The 24,090-nt window shown below is 37.5% G+C and overlaps 2 protein-coding genes across 3 annotated transcripts; one reads left to right on the top strand and one right to left on the bottom strand.

Annotated features, from left to right (window-relative positions):
- Positions 1 to 285: 285 nt before the first annotated feature.
- On the top strand, positions 286 to 9,621 carry LOC140921522 (uncharacterized). Its single transcript, XM_073371525.1, has 5 exons — positions 286 to 449; positions 1,708 to 1,924; positions 2,156 to 2,350; positions 3,419 to 3,551; positions 5,942 to 9,621. The coding sequence occupies exons 1-5, from the start codon at positions 364 to 366 to the stop codon at positions 6,100 to 6,102; spliced, it is 792 nt and encodes a 263-aa protein (XP_073227626.1). The 5' UTR covers positions 286 to 363; the 3' UTR covers positions 6,103 to 9,621.
- LOC140921521 (uncharacterized) lies at positions 8,528 to 20,438 on the bottom strand. Of its 2 annotated transcripts, XM_073371524.1 has the most exons (8): positions 20,274 to 20,438; positions 16,396 to 16,797; positions 15,396 to 15,736; positions 12,137 to 12,416; positions 10,948 to 11,080; positions 9,927 to 10,041; positions 9,007 to 9,088; positions 8,528 to 8,605 (listed from the first exon to the last, which is right to left on the bottom strand). In XM_073371524.1, the coding sequence occupies exons 1-8, from the start codon at positions 20,371 to 20,373 to the stop codon at positions 8,589 to 8,591; spliced, it is 1,470 nt and encodes a 489-aa protein (XP_073227625.1). In that variant the 5' UTR covers positions 20,374 to 20,438; the 3' UTR covers positions 8,528 to 8,588. The 2 variants fall into 2 exon arrangements, with proteins under 2 accessions (XP_073227625.1, XP_073227624.1); XM_073371523.1 differs by lacking the exon at positions 8,528 to 8,605 and having other exon boundaries at positions 8,841 to 9,088.
- Between the last annotated feature and the right edge of the window lie 3,652 nt (positions 20,439 to 24,090).

The raw sequence follows: 24,090 nt of genomic DNA, 5'->3' as shown, positions 1-24,090 counted from the left end.
GCGTTTCCGTGGGATTTCTTGATGCTGTGACCCGGCCTATGGGGACAATATTTGTTTCAGATACGGATAAATGAAAAATCGACATACACAGAAAAGACATTCTAAAAACAAACAAACACACAACAAAATTACATGATTCTCCGTGATCTTGTATTAATTTGCTTGTTAAAAAAGAGCGTATCGTATATCCTTAGTTCCGCCATTCAGTCCGCCATACTGCTTTATTTGAAGGAGCGGCTACTAAGGAGTAAGTATTTACTTCAAATATGCGAATTTTAATTGTCTGCAATTGAGAAAAAGATGGCATCCACACTTTTTAAACGAGCGTATTATAGTTTTTAAGCTTAAATTTATAGCTTATTCATGGACAAAAAAGCTGTTTCTCCTGACTCTTCGACGCAAATTACTGAAAAGAAGAAGAAATCAAAGAAGAGAAAGCACAAACACAGGTTTTTTTTTTTTCTAAACATTAAGCTTATAATGATTTTTTATGCAGTTTAATAGCAAATGAGCTTGGTAATGATGACTGAGAGCACAGCCTTATTTAATAATTCGTGTTGGGCACTCGATATTTGCTCGTTATATAATACAAAGGTCTATATTTTCCATTTCGTCTGCAATGCTGATCACATTTGGTTGAAACACATTGCATTATCTCCTTCCATATCATATTGCACCTACATACCAGTATGCAGAGTATGGCAAGTGCACGCACGAGCCTTTTTTAAAAAAGCTTTTTGCGTACACCAAAATCGTAGCATTGCGCGCGACAGCGTTGGGCCTACAAAGAGTTTGCACCTGACTTTCAGGGGCGTAGCCAAGATATTTTTTGCCAAATCTATCCTAACCTCTCGGTTCTCCCACTTTCCACATCCCTTGCTTACACGTTTGCTTTCTCATCAGTATGGTGAGGTTATAAACGAATGAATGGACTGGCAATTTGTCTGTAATCTTGTTTGTAGCCTTTCTTTTGAGTGAACTGAATGGTATAGCATGAACATACTAGTTTGAAATTTGAAATTTAGGTCATCTAAAACAGCTGGAAATGCGCCTAACATGTAAATCTCGCATCCTTTTAATACTTAGCCTCTCTATGGGCATGCACCCGTATTCTGGTATCAAAAATCATATTGCATGTTCTGCATGCATGAGATCTCATCGATTTCTGCCATATACGCTGCAGACTGATGTACATGTATTAAAAGCTATGTCGATTTTAGTTTTTGGAAGCAGCCCCCCCCCCCCCCCCCCATTGGAAAATTATTTTCCTGCATGTTCACAAATTGTGACTGAATAAATTAATGTGCTCCCTTTATTGGTCAATAAGATCAAAATGATAGGTCAATGCCATTGAATGTAACTTGTACACCTCCAGGTCCACAAAAACATATGTAAACAGTAAACACCTGCTAATAAGAACCTACTTTTTTGAAGTCTAATGTCCTGCAAAATAGGTTATTGTAGTCGGGGTACTTATTGGCAATTTTTGCCAGGAGCTTCTTTATCCACTTTTTCTTATTAGCAGGTGTTTACTGTAACTCAGGCTTCATAACCATTCCACTCTATTAACTATGATTAGTGTTTAATAGAACCCCAGAGAAAAATCTATACACGTAAAGTTTAAATACTGGTTTAACCAGATAATTGAAAATAATATTATCTCATTGTTCAATGTATTATTGACCAATCCATCCATTTATCTTACAGGAGCAAGTCTGGGAAAAGCAAAAAGTTTAAGTCATCCAGTTCATCACAGGACATTGAAAGTGACAGCACCAAAACAGAAAGTAAAAGAAACAAGAGTGACAGTGAAAGCATCACGCCTCTAACAGAGTTTCTTGATGACAAAGCAGAACTTCATGAACAGCTCTTTACAATCATCTCCAAGAAGGAAGTGAAAGAGATGATGCCAGACATTTTAAAGGTACTTGAACTGTACATACATGTACCTTGTAAAAGATATAAATTATTTTTGTTTCTTTTTTTTATGATTACCGGTAGCTAGCTATACAGGCAAATAGTGGAATTGAAGAACTGACAAGAGGACATGTAGTTGTTTCATCACGGCATTTTAAAGCCTAACATGGTAGCCAGAGAAGTTCCATTTTTTCCATGTTAAATCCTTGTTTTATGAAATCTTTTTTATTGCTCTCAGAAGCTGAGCTTCAGGGAAGTAAAGAATCTTTGCTCAGAACAGCTGCAGTTACTATCAAAAAGGCAGCTTGAAAGTATCATCACTGGCAAAGAATTGGATTCATCTGAAGATGAGAGCAGTGAAGAACCAGAAAACCGTGAAAAACTAGAAGTGGCACAGGAACAACATGAAAAGGAGGATAAAATAAGAAAACTGGTAATTTACAATATTAAAATTTCTCTAATATTGATTAATATGAAGTGTAGAGATAGCCCAAGTGCTCAAGAGTCACTAATGAATCGAATTGAAGTTGATATTACATTTATAATCACAACTAAAAGCTGTTTCCCGAGCATGAGCAAAATTTTATTTTGTGACATAATTATTGACAAGCAAATAATAAAAAATTGTTATTCATGGCCCCAACTCAGTACAAATTGAACAGCACAGTGAGCCTGTTAAAAAGAAATGTCCTGAGTTCTTATGTCTTGTAGTCTTAATATACTCTCATTAATCGCTTTAAAGTTCAGAGGTGCCAACTGAAAAAGTATGCACGTGGTACGGGATACAATGAAGTTTGGCAAGAGAACATGTTCTCTTGAGTTTGATCAACAAATGTTTAAAAAGTGATTGAGAGGTTACTTCGTGCACTGTAAGGTTAATCAAGTAGTTCTTGAATATAACTCGGAGAATGGCCACGACAAACCTATAGGTACCGGTGATTAATAAAAGATCTATGTAAGTGGCTCAATTCAAACGACCAGACCATAACTAACAATGTAAACAAAAATGTTAAGTACCTGTAAAGAAGCTTGTAAACTTCCCACTTTAAACTGTGAGGGGAATGGGTACTAGCTTTTAGCGCAAGAGTTTCTGGGACGAGCGTTACTTATGATTGGTAAAGCCTTATGCCGCCGAGCCACCTGCGACATGACTCCGAAACGGCTACCGACCGGTGCTGCCTGCGATACCGTTCCGATGTGAGAACAGAAGTCGCCGGCAACACACAGAGGTCATGTCGGTCTTTACCGCCGGCATGCCTGAGAAGTTGACTCGAGTTTGACTTCACAGGCATGCCGGCGTTAAAAACCTGCGATGTTTCTTGAGCCGTCGGCGTTATGTCTTCATATGTTGGAGTAGTATCGGCGGCATATGAGAACTAGGCTTAACCCAAACAATCCCAGAAATCAATACCCTGCAAAGCTTATATCCATTCTCCCTATGAGTTTCTGAAAAGGGGAATTGTCCACGATCTTAATGGCTTTGTTTCTCGATGAAATGCAGGATTCCGACAGTGAAAGGAAACAAGAGAGAATCAAAACGGGAAGAGAAGAGGAGAAGAAAGAAAATGATATGATCATATTCCAGGAAATGATTACAATTCCAAACCAAGAGGAAATTGACGAACTTGTTGGAGGTAGGTCAAAATGTAAGTTTGTAATACCACGATGCAAGTAACAGCACGATCTCGAAAATGGCAAATCAAAACAGCATCAAACAAGCCCTCTCTATTTGCTTTTGGCTTGCTCCGGCACTATCCATGTATATAAAAAAATAATTATAGAATAAAATGAAATAATAATAATAATAATAATAATAATAATAATTAATAATAGACAATTTTATTAAAAAACTATTAAAATCCTATTTACAATTAATTCGCTTAAAAAAAAGAAAAAACTATTCATTCAAAAACACTATTTACAATTTCTGTCTATTTAAAAAGCACTTAATTTAGCTTAAAAATAAGTTAATTAAAACTAAGAAAAATTTTTTCGAATTAAAAAACATTTCATTTCAATAAAAAAAAAAAAAAAAAAAAAAAAAAAAAAAACAGTCAACCTCTAAAATTCAAAAGTTTCTTTCAACTGCTAAAAAAACAAAGAAAATAGTAATAATAATAATGAAATAAAAAGATATATATGAAGTAAGGAAACACATCAATAATAATAATAATAATAATAATAATAATAATAATATTAATAATAATAATAATAATAATAATAATAACAAAAACAGGCGGCACAAAATTAGGTTTAGCGTTCTAAACGTTGTTTCGTGCTTACATGCTTCTGTGTATTTTTTCCTTTCCTTTTTTTTGCGTATTTGTTTCTGTTTCATATTTCGTGGGAATCTTTTCTTTAATACATGCATGAATAAAATAATCAACCCGATCGAAGTGACAGTGGGCACGAGGCAGAGAGCGACAGAGGCGTCCGTATGTCAAGGAAGGCTTGTGTCAAGTTCAGATAGTTATAGAGAGTAGAGAAAGAACAGATCCCCGTTTTCAATTAAAATTCTTGACAACCTGCGGCCAATGCGAATGCTCCGACGAACTCGAATGGCTAGCGTTTGAACTTTTTGCTTTTGACTGTCTTTATGGTAGACAATTTTCTTGTCGTTTTTTAGTCAATATTTTGCCGTCTATGTGAAATTATCTTAAAGTGAAGTAAACTTCCAAATGTACGTTGAAAAAGGAGAAAAACTCCAAACAGGCAATAGTAAACACGGCAAAATTGAAAACATGTTGGCTAAATTTGAGTCGTGGCTCCTTTAAACCACTAAGTTCTAAATGTATGATCAGTGGTTTAATAGTCCTGCTGGAATTGCCTACTCAGATAGAAAACTAAATGAACTTATAGCCCTCGCATTCGTAAATGCGATTTAAGCAATTGCAAATTAATCCGAGAAAAAAAACATTCCGAGGCTTCCGCAGGATTCGAACCCATGGCCTCTGCGTTAGCAGTGCAGTGTTCTACCAACTGATCTGTGAGGATCCATACATCGACCGCAAAATGCGATTACGACTGCTATAGTCGTAACTTCGTTTATGTTTCTATTCCCGCAGTGTACATCATCTTCCTTCGAAATAGAACACTGTCAGAATTAAGTATTACAAAGATTATTAAACGTTACAAACAACAAAAATGAACTTTGAAAAGCTGTTGAGCTACCAAGTTTTCAAACACCACAATTGCAATCCGTTTCAATATCACCTCAAGTTTGTCCATGTCTTTCTCATTTTGTATTTGCTGCATTATTAGAGAGCTTTAGATTCTGAGACGAGTACGAGACTTTCTCAGTATTGGCTAGGCCTAGACACAAATATCCGGATATTTTTGAGCTATTTAGAAGTTTCCGAGATATTTAGAACATTTTAGGATATTTAGAAAAAATTTTTTTATATTTGGACAAATTTATAGCATTTTTTTTTGGCTGTTTTCCAGCCTTTCCTTGCTATTTTCTTGACAGAATACTCAGTTTTATCATTCTATGCTAGAAATAATCCAGTTCAGCGGTTTTACACTTGACTAATGTTTCCATATCACTAGACACTAGCAGCCATTTGTGTCTAGGCCTAAGTATTGCTCACTCGTGAACCAACGTCATTTTGGCGGGAAAACGTGATAGCCGTCAACATTCTACTACGAATTTTAGCGAGAATGTCGTAGTGGCGGGAACAAGTTATCAAATGTAAGAAGTTCAATTTATCATTTTGCTATTGAGAGAGGGCTTAACCTCCTTCAGTATAAATAACCGTACTAACTTTTTTGGTGAAAAACGAAAAAGTAAAATGAAGTTTTCCGGGGTGTCTTTTTTTTTTTTAACACAAATCTCTTACTCGCACTCGTTCTCGTCCTCAAATCTAAATCTCTCTCTTTATACCTTCCTTTAATGTTTTGAACCGTTTATTATTTTTATGTTTCACTCAATTTAGTGGCGGTTCCCACTGTTTGAAGTTTGATAAGTTTCGTAACACGGCTTCTTTAACAAGCCATACTTCCGTTCACGTGTCTTCGTTTGCAGGAAGAAGTGCCATGCAGGAAAACAATAAAGGTGACCCAGGCCAATTTGATGGACCAACCGCGGACGAAGAAGCAGAGCTAAAAGAGCTGGAATTCCGCGCACGAGCTCTTGAGTCGCTTGTCCGCGCGCGTGAACGACAGATGAAGATTGAACAGGGTTGAAGATTTTTCACTGAGGCAGTACATCGCAGCAGGAGGTTTTTTGTGTCGTTGTGTATGGAGCTGTGCCAACAAAAGGTCTAAGAAAAGAGGACCTGTTAGGACCCAAAAACCTATAAAGAACTGGGACAGTCGTAGTGAGCTTCCTTGATGCACATGTGTAGCTTGTGCGGCGAGAAAAATGTATGGTACTGAATTGAACGACGTAGAGAGGGATTCCTGTAGCCTGAAATTCATCCGATTGCTTCGAGTCGTTTTCTCCTCTCAACAACGTCTGATTCGACCGGCCGTTAATGCCGTCCAGTGACGTCACTCACTACCCGAAAACCGGGTAGTGATTTTGATTGGTTGATTGTCTAACATTCGCATAATTATGTATAATTATGAAAAATTTTAGCGGGATTGTCGCTTGATGTTCAGCGGATCGCATCCCTGGCATTCTGTCGTTTAGTTCAAACATTTCGATAAGCTTAATATTTATCTTAAACAGCAAAATTGCCCTTGTCTTCGAAACTGAAATGCTAAATTGAACTGCGAATGAAGAATCATTGCGGAGAGTCGGTAGGTTTTTCATTTGGAGCCGCTTTGTGGTTTCGGCGGTTGGTGATTTTGTTTACGCGAAGTTTGCTGAGATCAATGTTATAATTCGACCTTCTTGCTATTTTTATCGTCAAGTGTAATGATTCTGTTAGCTTTTCTTTCTTGTCTCCTTGTTTTTTTTCTTCGTTAAGGACTAAATAGCTTCTTTTCAATTAAAGAAAATCAAGGTGTTTTTGAACTGAAGTGTTCCGTGTGTGTGTTTAATTTATTGCGTACAATCGGTTCAGAGTTGTACTGCATGCAGTTGATAGTTTGAACGATAGTCTGGACGGCATTAACGGCCGGTCGATTCAGACGTTACTGAGGGAGTAATAACGACTCGAAGTAATCGGATGAAATTCAGGCTAGGATTCCTGTAGCTTCAATGAAACATTGTAGTCCTGAATGGGACCATTTTTTCTCTAGTAAGAAAATCGTCCTTACTTAATGTTATAAATGTCGGTTTTGGTGCATGCTAATTGGAAACTATCTATGTTCGCAATTGTTTTTTGCCTCGAATTTATGATATTTTGAAGAGGTTTGAGGGAAATAGTTTATAGTTCTATATATGTTTTCTTTTTCAGTTTCTCGTAGCAAGCTGTTTATTATTGTAACTTTTTGCTGTTAATTGAGCATTGGTTGGAATTGATTCCACTCGAATTCTTTCATTTAAACAAACATTGAAATTTCAAGAGTGGCTAGATCGCGGTTGTTACAGACATGTAAGATTAAAGACAGAAAAGCCGGGGTAGTTCCTTTGTCTTGAAGACGGGAACACCAACCGTGGTTGGTACAATTTCAGACAAACAAAATTCAAGGAGTTTTTATATTAAGGACTTTTCAAGGACAACTTACAGTTTTCAAGGTCTAAGATTTCTTCAGAAACTCGGTTTCTTTGATCCCTTTTGAACCCCTTACTGGCTAAAACACTCAGTGGAGTCATTTGTGATTTTTCCTTTGTCAGCCATAGTTGATCGTAACAACACTTTGCAAAATGATAACAGTCACAGGGTATGACTCTTGCAGTTGTATCTGAAGTGCAGAAATACCATTTGAAATAAAGAAGCAGAAATAAGAAAGTAGAGAAATTCAAGGACGTTTTAATACCTGATAAAGAAATCAAGTACTTTTCTAGGACCTTAACTGAATTCAAGGACTTTTCAAGATGACTAATAAAATTCAAGACCTTTTCCAGATTGTACGAACCATGACCAACTGACGTAATATATACGGGCAAAACTAGATTAAAACGACACTAAACAATACCTATGCATACCACAACGCGAAAGGGAATCGAACCAACAATAGTTTCCCATGGTTGTACAATCTTGAAAGGTCTTAAATTTTAGTAGTTGTCTTGAAAAGTCCTTGAATTCGGTTAAGGTCTTTGAAAAGTACTTGATTTCTTTATTAGGTCTTGAAAAATCCTTGAAATTCACTACCTTGCATTGTCTAAAAACATTTTTGCGTAGGAACAGTATCTGACCTCTGTTTCTTTATTTTAAATGCTTTTTCTGTACTTCAGATGCAATTGCAAGTCATAGCCAGTCATTTTCCAAAGCGTTGTTTTTGAAAGTAGTATAAAATAACGAGATCAACCTTAGCTGATGAAGTACAAATCGTAAATGACTCCATGACGTGTTTTAGCCGATAAGGTTTTAAAAAAGGAAATAAAGTCAAGAATTCCGATTTATTGAATAAATCATAGTCTTTGAAAGCTGTAATTTGTCCTGGAAAAATCCTTGAAAAGTCCTTGAAATTTGTTCTTCTAAAGTTGTACGAACCATGGTTTCCACAACACCAAGAAACCGCCCAGAAAAGGCACAACAAACACACTATTTTTTGTGAACTTTAATAATCGTTTATTGACAGTTTCCTTTCAGAGATGATAAATTCCATAAGTGGACAGTTCAAACATCTGGGCTCTCTGTGTAAAAATACAATAATGATCGTCATTATGATAACAACAATAATATTAATGATAATATCTGACTTCGACAATTATTTACAACAAAGCTGTGAATTGAAAATGAAACTCTAAAAAATATCAAAATTATCAAAAAAAAGAGAAGTTACAAAATTGAAATATGGTGTAGAAGAAATATAACGTTCTTCACTGTCTAGTTAACGCCGGATTCTTCTCTTATTTGTTCACAATTTACAAATTTGCAGCCGGTTTTCCAGGGCCTTGCGTAACCGAACTTAATTCAAATCAGGCCGTCTACGACGTAAGTGCTCTTGCCACCCCTTAAAGCTAAGCCATAAGACAAATAAACCTATTTGTGTTTGTTAGATTGCTTCTAAATTTTTACTGTTGGCAAAACTTACCAGAAAACCAGTTGAACGGCCAGGTAGGGATTTCTTCATCAAACACTGCAGTAATTGTTTGGTCTTCCTTTGTAACTTTTATCTGATAACCAATTCAACCAAAGACAGCTATTTTTACTCGGCACTTAAACGTTCCTTTTTTCCTGTTTTAGCATCGTCCGACCGACCTGACTTTTTTAAATTGCATTTTCTAAAATAATTAATTAAGTAGTTAACCCTTTTTTCACTCTGATTATTAAAATGCTCATACCTTTGATTAAAATCATAAGTATGAGCATTGTTATAGTATTTCATAGCACCAACTTCTAGTTTTCACCTATTAACAGAGAGAACGGTACGCAGTTTGATTTTGTCTCCATGTGTTGTTGTTTTCACTCTCCACGGCAATGATGCTGATGAGTACGTTATTTTTTTCAACCGAACGACCCTAATTCAGAAAACGTAGAAGGCATTTAAGGAACTCTATTTAGCCAGAACAAGTTTATTGAACTACTACCAGAAACTTAGACATCTAAAGCTAGTTAGTTTTGTAGAACTGTTAAGAACTGGAGGGCGTTGCCAAGCGAAATTGATAACATTACGTCGGCTGATCGATTAAATATAGTCGTATTTGAGTATTTTAGTCAGTAATGAATATTAATATTGAGTATTTTAGCTAGTGAAGAACAATAATCAATGGTGGTGCAAATATTCTTTTTATCAGTTTCACCTATTGTAAGCTATTGTGGGACTTTTTTCCTTTTTTTTTTTTCTTTTCTTGCGTGGTGACATCCTCGTTGCGAGACTTTTGACTTTTGAAAAAAAAAAAGAGATCTAAAGAACCATCTTTTTCTACAGCGGCTGCTACCCATCTCATATTAAACTACATTGTACTTTTATCACAAACAATCTGATAGTCGGGATCTGATATCATATAGTACCTGTTTAAGGGTCCACCCACGATCTCTTTCGATTTTTCTGTTTGGTTTTATTTCAACCGTCTTCATGGCGCCCACATCAATATCGGAGAACTCTGCTTTTATCACGAGCAAGTTCCTGAGGACAAACCAATCGACAACCGTTAAAGACATGATCAGGAGAACTCAAATTGATCTAAAACAGTGAGAATTTCAAATACATTAGCCTTTCCGCAACTAAATAGTAATCCTCTTCCGAGAGAAGAAACCCATGATAGTAAAGACCGCTTGGGGAAGTCTTTCATTTAGAGCGCTTTCACATGGCGTCGCGGCGTCCAAAACAATGAAACGGCGCCCACGTTGGTGTTCTAAACCGATCCCGGCAAAGGGAGTTGAACTCTTTTCTTATGTCAACGCTTTCTTTCGTTCCAAGAGATTTGCATAAATGCTGGCCATATGAGTGAAAACGCTCTGCTACAAGCAATGCCACCTACTGTTTCAACGCTTTGATAAAGTTTCCTAAGTTAACAGACCTATGTAAGGGACTATGATTCCTGAATTCGGGAATTGGAGTTTTTGCTCGTGGAATCTGGAATCCTGGGCCGGGTTGTTCAAAGCTGGGTTAAGATAACCCAGGGTAAGCGTAAAATTTGAATGCAGATATAAAAGCGTAAAAAAAGTAAATTCGGTTTTATTCTTTTTGTCAACGAGTTGATGATTGGATGCTCAGCAAAAAAAAAAACAAAACAAAGAAAACTATCTGAAAAATGCTTTTGAAAAAGAAAATAACCTGGGTTACGCACTAATCGGCCTTCGAACAACTGGGCCCAGGGCTTTGGAATCCAGAATACACCTCAGGAATCCGGAATCACACTTAGCTAATAATTAGAATCCGGAATACAAGTTCCACTGGCAAAGATGGTGATCAAGTTCCTGTAATCCGGAATCCACAGCGTGGAATCCAGAATGCAAGACTGTCTTGGGTTATCTTACATGGGCCGAGGCGAATTCGTATCTTGTTAACAAACAGATAGGACTACCATACCCCTGTTTGCCTTCTGTTGGCACCAGCTCTTGATCTTCGGTCTTTTTTCCCCCTTTTCCTTTAATCCTAACAGTCAGCGTGTATTCTCTGTTTACGTATTCATTTGGAGTGTAAACTTCGACTTTGTACATTACTGTTGAAAGTTATAAAGAACATAGTAATTAGTGCGCGATGAACGAAGATAGGGACAACGATCGAGTTACCAGATACTTTCAGGGGTGTGTCATGAGATCCAAGTAATTTAGGGAGTTCCAGTTAAACTGCAGATACCTAAAACTCAGATCAAATGAAAGATTATTGAACTCTAGGTTAAATTAATAAACCAACTTTTTTTTCAATTTTGCACTGCCATTTTTTTATGAGTTCTAAATGCTTGCGCCCGAGTCACCTTTATCTGAGTAAAACCCAGAATGGCGACCGAGATGGCGGCCATTTCAATGACGTTATACACAGAACACCCACGGCTCTCTCCCTCTTTTTTTCTTTTAGTAAAATTAGGGTGCGTTCGATTGACCATATTCTGGAACATACCAGAATATGGAAGACATAGAAGAACACCGCAATATTCGTTCGATTGACCTGCTATTCCAATTCTGGAATAAAATGAACTTACTATTTCAAAGATGACAAATGAAAGAATGATGTCGTTTTTCTTGCGTCGCAGCTAATACGAACATTATGGCGGAGGTCCTCGGTGACAATAAATTTAAAAGAGGGAAATGAGGAACAGACTTATCGGACCATTTCCTCCCTTGATTTTTCCTCTAGTTCTTCCTCAAAAAAAAAACAAAAAACAAAATGAAGAACAAAAAGAAAAATAGATTCCCCTTCTACAATGTGCTTGGTTGATGCTATACTTGTGAAACAAAAACCGAGACTTTGTTATACCAAATAAACAAACTACCCGGAAACATTCTAAAAATAAAGATAATAATAACAGTAATAATAAAATCATTTTATTGATAATTAAGACTATTCCGAAAAAATCTAGAATGTCTTCATTTTCCAGGATACGGTCAATCGAACGTGCCTTAACGTGCTTCCTTAAAACAGATTTGTTTTACAGAAATATGCGAGTTAAAGTTCTGGCGTCGCCGCAACAAATAAAAAAAAAGGGTAAGCAGATTAAGATTTTACTCGTGCGAGTTACATCATTCAGTAGTATTAAAATTCTAACTGAATTAAATACCTTTGCAGCCCAAATATCGTCTAATTCGAGCCGCAAGACGATCTGCGATTTTTTCACGGTTCGGATCGCAAAAATCAGCATAAATGGCGTCATCTGGTTCAGAGGCGATACTTTTTAGCTCCTGTATTCGTTGTGTATTGTCAATGTTGGGAATAAGAGCACCAATGACGTTGATCTTGTTTGTGACTTTCAAAAGGTTTTCTGTTTTTCGAAGCTTGAAGGTGTCCAAAATCTTCCCATCTTTATTCTCTAAATTCCCGTCTGAGAATAGAACTAGAATCTAAAGAATTTATGAATGTGAAAGGGAAAGAGAAAAAAGAAAAAGAACTGATTTGCAAATGAGGCCGGCAGGTGAACATAAGAAGGTTATTCGGGACATAGCTAGCCTTAGTCTACAAACCTAAAATAACTCAACGAGTTTAAGGTCTGGGTCAAAGGTTTGTGCGGAAAATACCTATGATTGGCAATATCTCTCGTTAGTATTTACCAAATTAGAAAATAGCACTTTTCGCACGTTTTGATTGGCTCCCGTAACTCGGAATATCCTTGGTTAGTATATACACACTCAGTGATCTTAGTGATTTAAGCAATCTGATTGGTTCGCTATCTCGGACTATTCAGCAATATTCACCTCCTAGCGAGTGGATAATGTGTGAGCTCGGTGTTTTTCCCATTTTTTTAGAGAACGATCTTTTAAAAGTCGACAAAATCCTAGGGCTGACTTTTTTTTAAGACAAGAAAAGACTTGGAAGGATTCAATACGGCGTTTTTCAATTTACTGTTGCTGAGTTTTGTGCTCGATGGATTGTTTACAACTCCTGTGTGTTCGCGTAGAAGAAGCCGTTTCGTGAAAAACTCAGCGTTTTCTAACAAGAAAATTTTGGCTCAAAAATCGAAGTTTATTTATGACAAACAAATTTAAAAGGAAATGTTAGCAGAAATTCTACGTTTCAAGTAAACAGGAAAAAGAATGATACAGGAAGACAACGTCTTACCTCGAGCAACCGAGCTACCATTTTTGTCAGCACTAATCATGCGAAGAACGACACAACAAACCCTTTTGGCTATAAACTTGGCGAGTCAACAGAAAACAACAAAGCTCTACTTTTCTTCTCAGGTAAGGAAACAGTTCAAACTTTTAGCGGTTCCATTTAAGCCATTACGCTGTTATTTGCGAAATGATAAACTTGTGGATTGCCATGTTTGAAAATTCTGCAAAGATCTATTTTTAAAATTACGCGTGATTTGATCTGTTAATCAAATCGTGCTTTTTAATGGTTTTCTCTCTGATTTTGTTGAGATCACTTCCTTTTTATATACTAAAACAATTATTCTTTTCAATCTCGGTGAATAGTGGCTTTGGGAATATTAAGCTTATTTTGCCACTATTCACCTCGATTTCAAAGAATAATTGTTAACTATTCACTGTTTTGCGACAGGAGCCAAGATGGCGTCTCGCTTTGAGACATTTTCGGAACACGAAATTTAAGCGATAAATGAAGCAGTCGTACAAACAAATACCAAAAAAGCGACTAGCTTTGGCTTGTCGGTGTTTACTGGTAGGTAGTAGATCACTGTTTCATGCTGAATTTGCAATAAAATCGTAAAAATGCACTTGACAAAATCGCCGAAATGTTTGTCAACTGTAAATAAAGTTCCTACTTAGTGACGTTTTAAAATTACAAAAAGTTACCTTTTTCATTTTTCTCTCTCTCTCAGGGTCGGTGAACAGCGCTAAATGTATACCTCGACGCCTTGTGTCTCGGTATATATCCGCCCACCACTATTCACCCTCCTCCCCCCCCGCTTCGTGAGATAGTTGGATATTAAGTTCTGGTCACGTGTCATTTCACGTAGCCGAAAATTTATAATGAAGGAAATTGGCGAATTTGTGCCGAATTTGTTTAATTAGATAAGGTGTTCCTGTCAGAGGATAAGCTTTCCTTGTTTTCTGCATACTGGACTTGAAGTTTAACTGAATTTAAGTTTTGAATAATTCAAGTTTGTAAGTTTGGGCTTTTAAAATTATGTTTGCCTTCATAAACAGTCATTCCAAACGTAAACTGTTAGAAATATTCCCTATGAATGAGAAAAATGTTATAACTTGATGCATATTCTTAAAAACGTTGATTTGTCAATCATTTAAGATTGTCGGAAGAAATTGTTCTGGGACATGTCACGTGACCTAACAACACAGTATAGAGCGTTTTCACTCACGTGGCCAGCATCTTTGCAAATTTATTGGAACAAAGAAAGCGTTTACATAAAAAAAGATTGTAACTCCCACAGGATTGTTTCGGAACTTCAACATGGTCGCCGTTTTATTGTTTTGGAACTCCAATACTGCCGTGATGACGTCATGCGTAAAACCCTCTGTTTATACTTTAAAATGAATAAGTTATGTGTGCCAAATTTCGATTCAGTTCAGTCGTCTATGCTGAAGTTACATTCAACATCAGTAATTGTGCAATTTTCGACCTTCTTTTCTCGCTATGTTTTCAATTGCTATTAGTTAGAAATATTGTTAACTGATTCATGGTCAATAAGTCATTTTCCGAGGCCTTTTGATTGCTTCCTTCTGTAGGTTTCATTGCAATTTATAACCTTGCAATGGTGTTAACTTTTGAACTACTACTTACAGGGGGAGCCAGGTGGCGCAGGGTGGCACCAGTGCATGTGGCCCGGGTTCAAATCCTGTTATTGACGCCATATGTGGGTTGAGTTAACCTGAGATCAGGCTCAATTTTCGTTTTGCTTTGTAAATAACATTCCGCTGTTAGAGAGAATGTATGAGAACCACTCAAATTAGGCCTGATCTCAGCTTAGGGTTGAGTTTACTATTGGTTCTCTCCCTTGAGGTTTCTCCGGGTACTTCGATTTCCCCCCTCCTAAAAAAGCAACATTTCCAAATTCCACTTCGACCACGGATGTGGTCTTCTAAATCGTTAGATATTATTCATTTTATTCATAAATTTTCAAATACGAATTTAAGAATTAATGATATTGAAACAAAAAACGAACTAAGATTACAAGAGAGAAATAAGAAGGAGTCCTCATAACAGGGTAATTCGCGGATTGTCACCCAACCAGTTTCTAAGCGAGATCATCGTCAGGGCTTAACTTGTGTGCAATAGCGAGTTTCCCAGGGGTTGCGAGATAAGTATTTCTAGTTTCATTAATTAATTTTAAGATAAATCAAATTGGCCAAGTCACACTCCCCGAAAAAAATTTGCCAAAAATATCCGTAATTGACACTTACCTTTTTTGTATTTTTTGGGCGTCTCATAAACCTATTGGTGATCATTCTATTGAGGGTACGTTTCAACAAGTTTTTGTCACCAAGATCTCGACCATATTTGCCTCTTTTGATTTCTTTATCCATGGACATGACTGTGTCTTTCTTGCTACCAAAGGGACTCATTTTCCGCCGCACAGCGTACATTGCAAATGCAAAGTTGTAAATCGCACTTGGATCCTTAGCTTCCAGGGTGGAAAATAAACTTTTTACCGTGGATTGTATGTTTTGAATGGTCGTATCGGAAATAAGCGAACTGTCTTGAACCAACACCGCCACATCCGCCTTGATTGTGCAATAATCTCCTGTGATTATCAGCATAATTATAAATAATCATTATACAGTAAAATAGGAAACACGCGATCTCTTATAATTTAATTAAGGCTTTTTAGATCTCGATTGTCCGGCCTGTCACTTTAAATTATTAGTAAGTCTAACATTGACATTTCTACATGTGAACGGATATTTCTGGAAATAATTTCTCCGTTTTCAAAAAAGTACGCGTCGACACGTAGCGTGCTGAAACAGTGGAACAAAGTATGATAGCATCCCTTCCAGATATTAATTCTAGTAGTAAGTATATGATGTATGACATGTATCTGGGTCTTCTCGTAGCCGCCATATTGAAAACGAGAAGACCCTAAGAACGAGGTTGGAAAGCCTCTGCATTTGTCTGTCCACACGTAAACGAGAGGGTAGCGTTTTCAAACATTTTCACTCTGGGAACGTTTTTGTAAACTTGCGTTTTTGGTGCCAGCCTGAAAGCAGTTTATGTGTGGTTTGAAGGCTAAAAGAAAGAAAAGATCTTTGTTTCCGAAAACATCCGAATACACGTACGTGTGGACGGAGCCTATAGCCAAAAACAAAGTTTTTTCTGTCAATATTGCATTAGATTAAGATACAGAAGGTCAACTTCTCAAGAAACGTCTTAATACTACTCATAAATTTGGCTCACTCCTCTTACCTTTTGGTATTTCACATATAAATGGTCTCTTTCTATCTTTTGCGAGGTCACTAAACAATCCTTGCGTGAATTCAGGGTAATCCTTCGACATTACCGCCACATCTCCATCACCAGACGACTGCCGATAATCTGGCTCTATTTTTTGCGACTTGTTAATTGTCAGTGGTCGTCCATTGACCCACTTCCAAACTCCTTCCTCTTTTAACAAACCAATGTGATATTCCATGGGTTTCGGAATGGTGCGTTTCTGAATTTCTGTATTAACGAACTGCCACTCTTCTTCTTCTTCCATAGCGACCAAGTCGCCCCCTTTGTCTTGACAGGTTTTTCTGTTCTCTGGCCATGTATTTCCCCTTGGCGCAAATGTGTAGCAAGAATCTTTAAAGCATATGTCTCCGCGTGCTGTAAACAAAAACATAAAAACGCCTTAACACTATTCACACAGGAAGGGGGCTTTCGACCTCCCCCCCCCCCCCTCCCCCCAACTCACGAAAAAGTTAAATAACTTTAAAATCGATTAAGCTATCACCACCAAATTTAGTGACTTCTCCTAAAAATTTCACCGCAACGTGCACGTAAACATTGTCATTACCATTGCAACTGAGTTTTGACAACCATGTTTTAAAAATTTGCTTGTTTCCTTAAAAAAGGGTTTGTTTATGTTTAAGTGTTATTGCCTTTGAGGGCAAAGTTGATGTAGATTAATTAATTAATTAGTTAATAAAATAATAATAATAATAATAATAATAATAGCGGAGCTCTCGCGCGCGAAGCGCGCAGCGGAGCACCATGGGTAACAAAATGTGGTAAACTACCCATCCGAGAAAATTTGGTAATCACGTGACCGTACACCGACCGCCCGCCCGACCGTCCGTCCGCACCACAGGCATACCAATGTTTACTCTCTCACTTTCTAGCTACTTTGGGAGCCCAGGAGAAAGCTGATTGCACATCAATGGGCATCAACGTCGTCATCAATTGACAGCTGTCAAAACAGGGTATCCGCTGACCAGTATCACCTGACCGTATCGCGGGCTCAGGTGTCGACCCATCAAGGTCGAGCATTTTTTTGAAGTTATCCGCTGAAAATTTACTCGTTTTGAAATGATCGCAGGCTCACGCTTACTTTTTTTAATTTTAATTCACATCAAATATGTTGTGTTTATGTCAGTATCGCCCAGCACTATAACGATTTTGATTTCAAACTGACCGCAGACGCAAAAATTCAGCCAGTTTTTTTAAAATACAGGCGGGGAAGACCTTTTCTAACCATGGTCATGTGTTGGTCACGCTCCACGTCCAATTTTTATGCTCTGATTGGTTAAAATTTGACAGGTGAGTTCATGCGTAAAATTTATGCAGCATCTTGAAAGTTGTTTACTTTGACAGCTGAAGCTGACAGAGTTTTGAATCAACTTGTGATGTTTTTAACTGTCTTTTTCCACTGGATGTAAAAAATGAAATACAGCTGCTATCAAGAGTGTTCTCTTATTCATGGCTGGTTTGCTTATTGGGTTTTTGGTTGAGAATGCGTCGCTTGTCAAAGCCGATAATCCGATTTCGGTTGGCATCGTTTTTGTTTTTCACCTTGCTGGATGCGTACGAGAATTATAAAGGCTCAAGCGATCCTTGCCTTTCTTGCTAGCTTTCAGGAGCTGCATCTCAAAATATGGTAAGCCTGAGTAATTATTGTATTTATATCTAATTTCATGAAGTCCAGTGGCACAGTTTATGAAGCTAGTTTATGCACGTTTGTATTAAGATTTGACTGAGACACTGATCTGACCTAGTATGAGGTTTGATATAAGCTTAAGCTTACAGAACTTTAAAAAGCCTTTAGTCGATATTAATTCACCGTAAATAGAACGAAAAAATTTCCGAAGAATATTTAGTTATAATTTTGGCTGTACTTGGCTGTAGAAAGAAAGCTTTGAGCGATTTTCTTGTCGTGAGTTCATCTTTGAAAAAAGGAAACATCGGGAAACCGGCGGCTTAAAACACAACCTTAATCTTTAAGCTTACTAGTGAAGACTTGAGGATTCTTAGAGACACCTAAATACTCATTTGTTTTCGTGAATGAAAATTGTTGTCTCTGTAAATGTTCTACCGAATTATATTTCTTTATTGATTGTCGGTAGTCTCAAAAGTGTAATTTTCATCGCTTTGCCGTTTGTTTTCAGGTGTTCATAAACATCGCTTGTAGGATTACTCAAAATGCCAAGCGTATCAAACGCTTTTTAAGATTACACATGGTTATAAAACCGTTAATAAAAAATAGACTCAATAAATTCTTTATCACGTTGAAGCGTGACTCTTTTAAAATTTCTTGGCAAATTTGGCGCTTGTCAAAAGTTAGAACCGGCTGGCCGTATAGGTGATTTTGGACATTTTTTGAACGTTTTCGCTAATTAAAAGTCCACGCGTGCTTCGATGGTCCTGAGCATTGAATGAATGCAATTTTTCTTGAAAAATTGTGAAATACTGCATTTTGTACGAGGTCTGCATGATAAAAACAGCGCCTCATAGTACTCTTTCTCCTCAGATGTGGTTTTTAAAAAAAAAATAAAAGAATGGTTTGCACGCACCCAGATTTATTGGCAAGAATTTGTACGCTTGTCGAACGCAAACAATTCGGCCTGATTTGTTTTCCAAGAATTTGTTTTCCACGCCTTATCTACTGTGATCAAGAGCCATTATTGCTCTTAAATGTGACCGAAGACTATTTTTTTGGTGTACAAATAAGGCTATATTAACTCGATACAAGATTTTTTTCACTCCAAAATAACTTGGCTTTTCCCTCAAAGGTCACATGTATGTCTTTCAAACGTTTGAGGCTAGAACGCGAGCAAATCAGGCAGATATTACTGGACTTGGAGCGATTGACCTCTGACACGAGTTTAAAATTAGAAAATATGTTTTTAAAGCGAGCGGAACGAGATTTTCGGGTCGCGAGGCGGCCCAGCTAGCGATAAAATCGCGATAAGTCTTCGAACCGCGAGCCAAATTTTTATATAAGACGAAAGACTTCTTCGAAAGTGTAAAATATTACTTGAGAATATAAACAACAAATCTCTGTCGGCGGTGCGGTCCGGTAGGAAATCTTGTCGAGTCAATTTGACAGTTCTATTGTACTTTGAAGAAAAAACAGATGACGCTCGCGCGTGCGCATAATCGGGACACTGTCCCTTTAAGTTAACTGATTTGAGGAATACAAAATTATTGTTTGATTTAAGTTATAAATTTATTAATGGGAGCTTCGCTTTTAGCTGTGGCTAAATCTATATATTATATTTAGATTATTATGCAAAGTCTCAGTGCTCTTACACAGGTGCCAGGCTCCTGTCTTACAGTAGCATTAAGAAAAATTAAAAATACATATATGACATCATAGTAAAAGCATATTACGTCATTGTTTTAATCCAGTAATGCCTGGATACTGGAAATTATGAGCCCTGTCTGAATAGGATCACGTGAAAGTTTAAGGCTACTGAAAGTTTTCAGTCGGCACACAACCATGACATCAATCGAGCAATAACGTTTGCGTGTTTTTGCATTAATTTTATTCCGTTCATTTTAGTCAGTTATCCCTCCAATGTCATGATGGGATAGCTGTTATCTCTCTCTTATTTTTTACCTAAACACCAAAAATGCTAGGCCGCCGCCACACTGCTGTCTGGAAAAGAGATTCACGCGATTGTATATTAGGGCAATATACCATCGTAATAATTGTATATTGCCCTTTTGCTCCCGTCTTCCACAATTTTGGATAGCGCCAACTTGGTTTGAAGAGTTATCCCGGGGTTTTAAGCCAAATAGAAACGGCAAAGTATTTTGAATGAATCAATATAAAAAGCCCTTTATCATAAAGAAAATGTTACCTTTGAAAGCACATGATTTCTTTTGAAGTCCTTCCCATCCGTGGTACTTATCCAAGTCGAGGTCTTTCTTATAGTGTTTAAAACATCGAATCATCTCCATATCGCAGAGACATGTGGCATATCCACACTTCGCCTTTTCTATGTCATCTGTACCATATCCACTCACTGGAGCTATAATAGCAAGTATAAGTAGGCTCGGGTTAGTTATAGGTAATTAACAATTATTGAACGAGGGTTGAGCAAAACATCGTGAGACACTGACAAATCACGATATTTTGCGATAACCGAGTACAATAACTGTTTTATTATTCGATCACCGAGTTTTATTTAAAGGAATATGTTCGGGAAGCCAAGCGATCTGTCAAGCGATCGCAAGAAGGAGAAAAGCGTGGTGTCATTTACGCATGGGCAGAATATTATTTGCAGTCAAACAAATTGGACGACATTGCGCATGAGCAGACCATTATTTGTAGACATTTTTTGCAAGTCACGTGGTGGGCTCTCGTCCAGTGAAAAGGAGAAAAATTTGCAACGAATGATAATTCTATTTACCCTCAGTATAGAGTGTAACCACTTTTAGACTAGAGACCTTTAGCAGCATCTCTCTCTACTCTATTATATTTTTTGTGGAATTGGTTTCTTATGGTAAGCTTAAAAATCTTGAATTCTAAGAAAATGTCGGGAAATATGTTATGATCGCCGGGTGCGAAACAAAGAAGCCATCTTTTTGAGTCTCTGGTGGGATTCAAATAGTGCAGACGCTCTAACTACGAGTCCCTCCCACTAAACGTTTTCAAAGCAGTCCTATTTCCTTTCTCTTAACAAACCCAGAATGTGCATGAGAGGGGAGGAAATACGACTTCTCATGAAACGCCTGCGTGTGAGACTACCTATAGTAACTACTGACTTACATAGAATTTTGTAAAGAGCATCAAGATCACCTATGAGCCCAGGGGGGTGGGGGGCTGATACGTTTAAGAGAAGTTTGGGTCGAAATGCGACGTCGAGCCCTTCAAATCAAGACAGCCCTGCCCTGTTTAAAGAGACTTTGTCACGCTAGTCACTATCTTTTTTCAAAGCTAAAACATGTCTTCGCATCAATTTAATTCCCCTAAAAAAGGTCCTGGTTTGTTCTGTAAGACTACATTTGGGTACTGAAACTGTTTCCTGTCGTTTGTTGTTACGGATGGTAAGGATTGGCATGGATTAAAACTTGAAAACATGGGGCCGACTTTTTCAAATTTTACTGCAATGCCTGTACAAATCACCAAAATATTATTGTGGTTAGTGTTCCCTGATGAAATTTGTTTAATATCTTCTTCATAACACTACATGAGCATTTTGTGTATTGGTAAAGGCACTGAGTAATGAATTAAGCACAGAATTAACCTAAAACAGAAATATCCTCGTAACTTAACCCCTTTAACACAAGACGCCCTATTTTATGAACCTGGGTCCTTTCGAACTGACACCAGTTTCAAAGTGACATCATAGAATTACATTATTTGAAAAAAAAATTTAAAAAATGTGGATTCCACAAACGTAGACCGCTCATCTCTAACCTTTACACTCACTTAAAGTCTTTCCTGTTCAAGACACTGAATGGCGAAATTTTATACTCTCGTTGAGACTCAAGACCCTAAGAACCAAAAATCGTTTCGTCGCTCAGCGGCAATTACCCGTTTAGGCCAATTAAGGGAGCGCCCCCTTCACTTTCTTATAAGATCCACATGTGACGTGTGTTTCGCATACGTGCCTGTAAACCTATCTTCTTTCATTTTGTTTTTTTTTATTTTCGCCTTTCTATAGTACAGAGAGAGATCCGATCCGCCAACCACCCTTCACTTTAAATAAATTAATCATGATTGAAATCGGATTCCGATTACGCGTGTATATGTATAAGCGCGCGCTGTTGGGAAAAAAAATTCAGCTATATAACAATTCAGGGTGCGTTTCGTTACTAAAATCCTAATCCGAATTTTTAATCCAATTACGGATATTTCGTTTCTTTACTAAATCAAAAAAAGAATTATTGATCCAAATGATCCACAACGGAGGTGGATTTTATGGATCATATCCAGTACCGGATACTTTGGATATATGATCCGAAACGTTTCTTTACTACGGATCTGAAAAGAGTGAATATTGCCAGCGGTAACTCGAAACAATTTTAATACATACATCAGCTTTTTGACAAGACTGCTTATCATTACGGCCATTTTTGAACTGGAATAATGGATTAAACGATCGATTTTATCCGTTTTATCGGGGTGGTAAAATCGCAATACAAACAGGACCTGCATTGTTCTAGTTACAAGGAAAAAACTTCTACTCAACTTCGCCTTCGCGTCTTGCAAGACTTTATTTTTCCAACACATGTCTTATTTCGAGAATACATCGTCTTCATTTGGCAATCTAAAGCAGTATCCAGGGGCGGATCCAGGATTTATTTTTGGAGGGGGTGCACTTGTCTCTTGCTCTACTTCAACACCAATAAACCACATAGTTTTTTTTTTGCAGAATACCAGTTGTATTAGAAAACCGCAGGTCATCTCAGGGAGGGGGGGTGCGCACCCCCTGCACCCTCCCCCTAGATTCGCCCCTGAGTATCCTAAAGCTAACCGTCCAGAATACAATGAAATAGCAGCAGACTTGCAACCTTAGTCAGCAGCCGTGTTATTCTTTCTCCGGGATACCGTCGTTATTGTAGGTCGTTTCTATGGAATTAATTGAAAACAAGAAAGGATAAAGGGGACAGAGAAGGCATCCTCCATACACACCCTATTCCATAGGTAATTCGTCTCGAGTTATTTTTAAGACCACAGATCCCAAGGGGGATTAGACAACAGCCGATCACAGAGCGAGAATGTGTTCCGCGTGAATGACCCACGCTCAGAGCCAAGCGTCCTTCACCAATTGAGGCAGAAAAAAATGGCGGAAGACGCGGAGAGCAATATTGCTTTTCGTTTTGTCTACGAAAACGACTAAAGAGAGATTTCTGCTAAAGCTGTGTTAGCGAAACGGAAATTAAAAAAGAATCGCCCTTACTCTCTTGTATAGAGCTAACAGTACAGCAGGGAAATCCTTAACTCAGTGAATATTCTCTCAGGATCATTTATAATTTACAGTTTGAAGAGAGTAATTTCTGGTTTGATATTTATTCTTTTATTAGTCTTTTATTATTCAACAAAAATAACACTTGTCGTTCTATAATAATAATAATTTGATAACTTCTAGAGCGCTATTTACATTCACTGATCAACAGCGCTTAACAGCTTAAAAAAACTACAATAAAATTCAAATTTGTAAAACGAATTACATGTACATGAATATTCCTTGCTACTTGGTTTATTGTACCAACGACCGCTTTTAATAAACCGGCGAAATTTCTCATTTTATTAAAGCGCTGAGGTTACGACAACTTCGAGTAAACTTTATCAAAGAGTCCAGCGATTCCCTTTTCCCAAGTGAGCGACGACTCATTTCGCTTCAATATTCAGGAATGCTCTCGATCTCTTTACGCTTTCATTGCCTTTCGCCCGACATGTTTTGCATGGCGCTTAGTCATACGAAACCTCCACGAAACATCCACGTAGCGCGCGAGGTAACTTTATCCCGATTCTAAAAATAACTCGAGACGAATTACCTATGGAATAGGGTGTGTATGGGGGATGCCTTCTCTGTCCCCTTTATCCTCTCTTGTTGAAAACTAATCCCTTTTTGAATACATCTTTACTTTCTCAACCAAAAATCCTAATGATCGGGATTTTTGATCTGATCTTGGATTTTAGTAAAGAAACGCACCCTCAACTTTTTT

The sequence above is a fragment of the Porites lutea genome, chromosome 12 (genome assembly GCF_958299795.1).
Source record: "Porites lutea chromosome 12, jaPorLute2.1, whole genome shotgun sequence".
In the NCBI taxonomy this organism is placed as follows: domain Eukaryota; kingdom Metazoa; phylum Cnidaria; class Anthozoa; order Scleractinia; family Poritidae; genus Porites; species Porites lutea.
This window is presented reverse-complemented; position numbering and strand designations above follow the sequence as displayed.

Bases quoted from the DNA above. Each gene is read 5' to 3' on its own strand.
- LOC140921521 (XM_073371523.1), bottom strand. From the start codon at position 20,373: ATGGAGATGATTCGATGTTTTAAACACTATAAGAAAGACCTCGACTTG. The intron at 10,042-10,947 runs GTATGGTAGTCC...GTTTGTCCTCAG, and splicing joins CCAACAGAAGGCAAACAGGG to GAACTTGCTCGTGATAAAAG. The intron at 9,089-9,926 runs GTACTATATGAT...ATTGGTTATCAG, and splicing joins GTGGGTGGACCCTTAAACAG to ATAAAAGTTACAAAGGAAGA.
- LOC140921522 (XM_073371525.1), top strand. From the start codon at position 364: ATGGACAAAAAAGCTGTTTCTCCTGACTCTTCGACGCAAATTACTGAA. The intron at 450-1,707 runs GTTTTTTTTTTT...TTTATCTTACAG, and splicing joins AAGAGAAAGCACAAACACAG to GAGCAAGTCTGGGAAAAGCA. The intron at 3,552-5,941 runs GTAGGTCAAAAT...CTTCGTTTGCAG, and splicing joins AATTGACGAACTTGTTGGAG to GAAGAAGTGCCATGCAGGAA.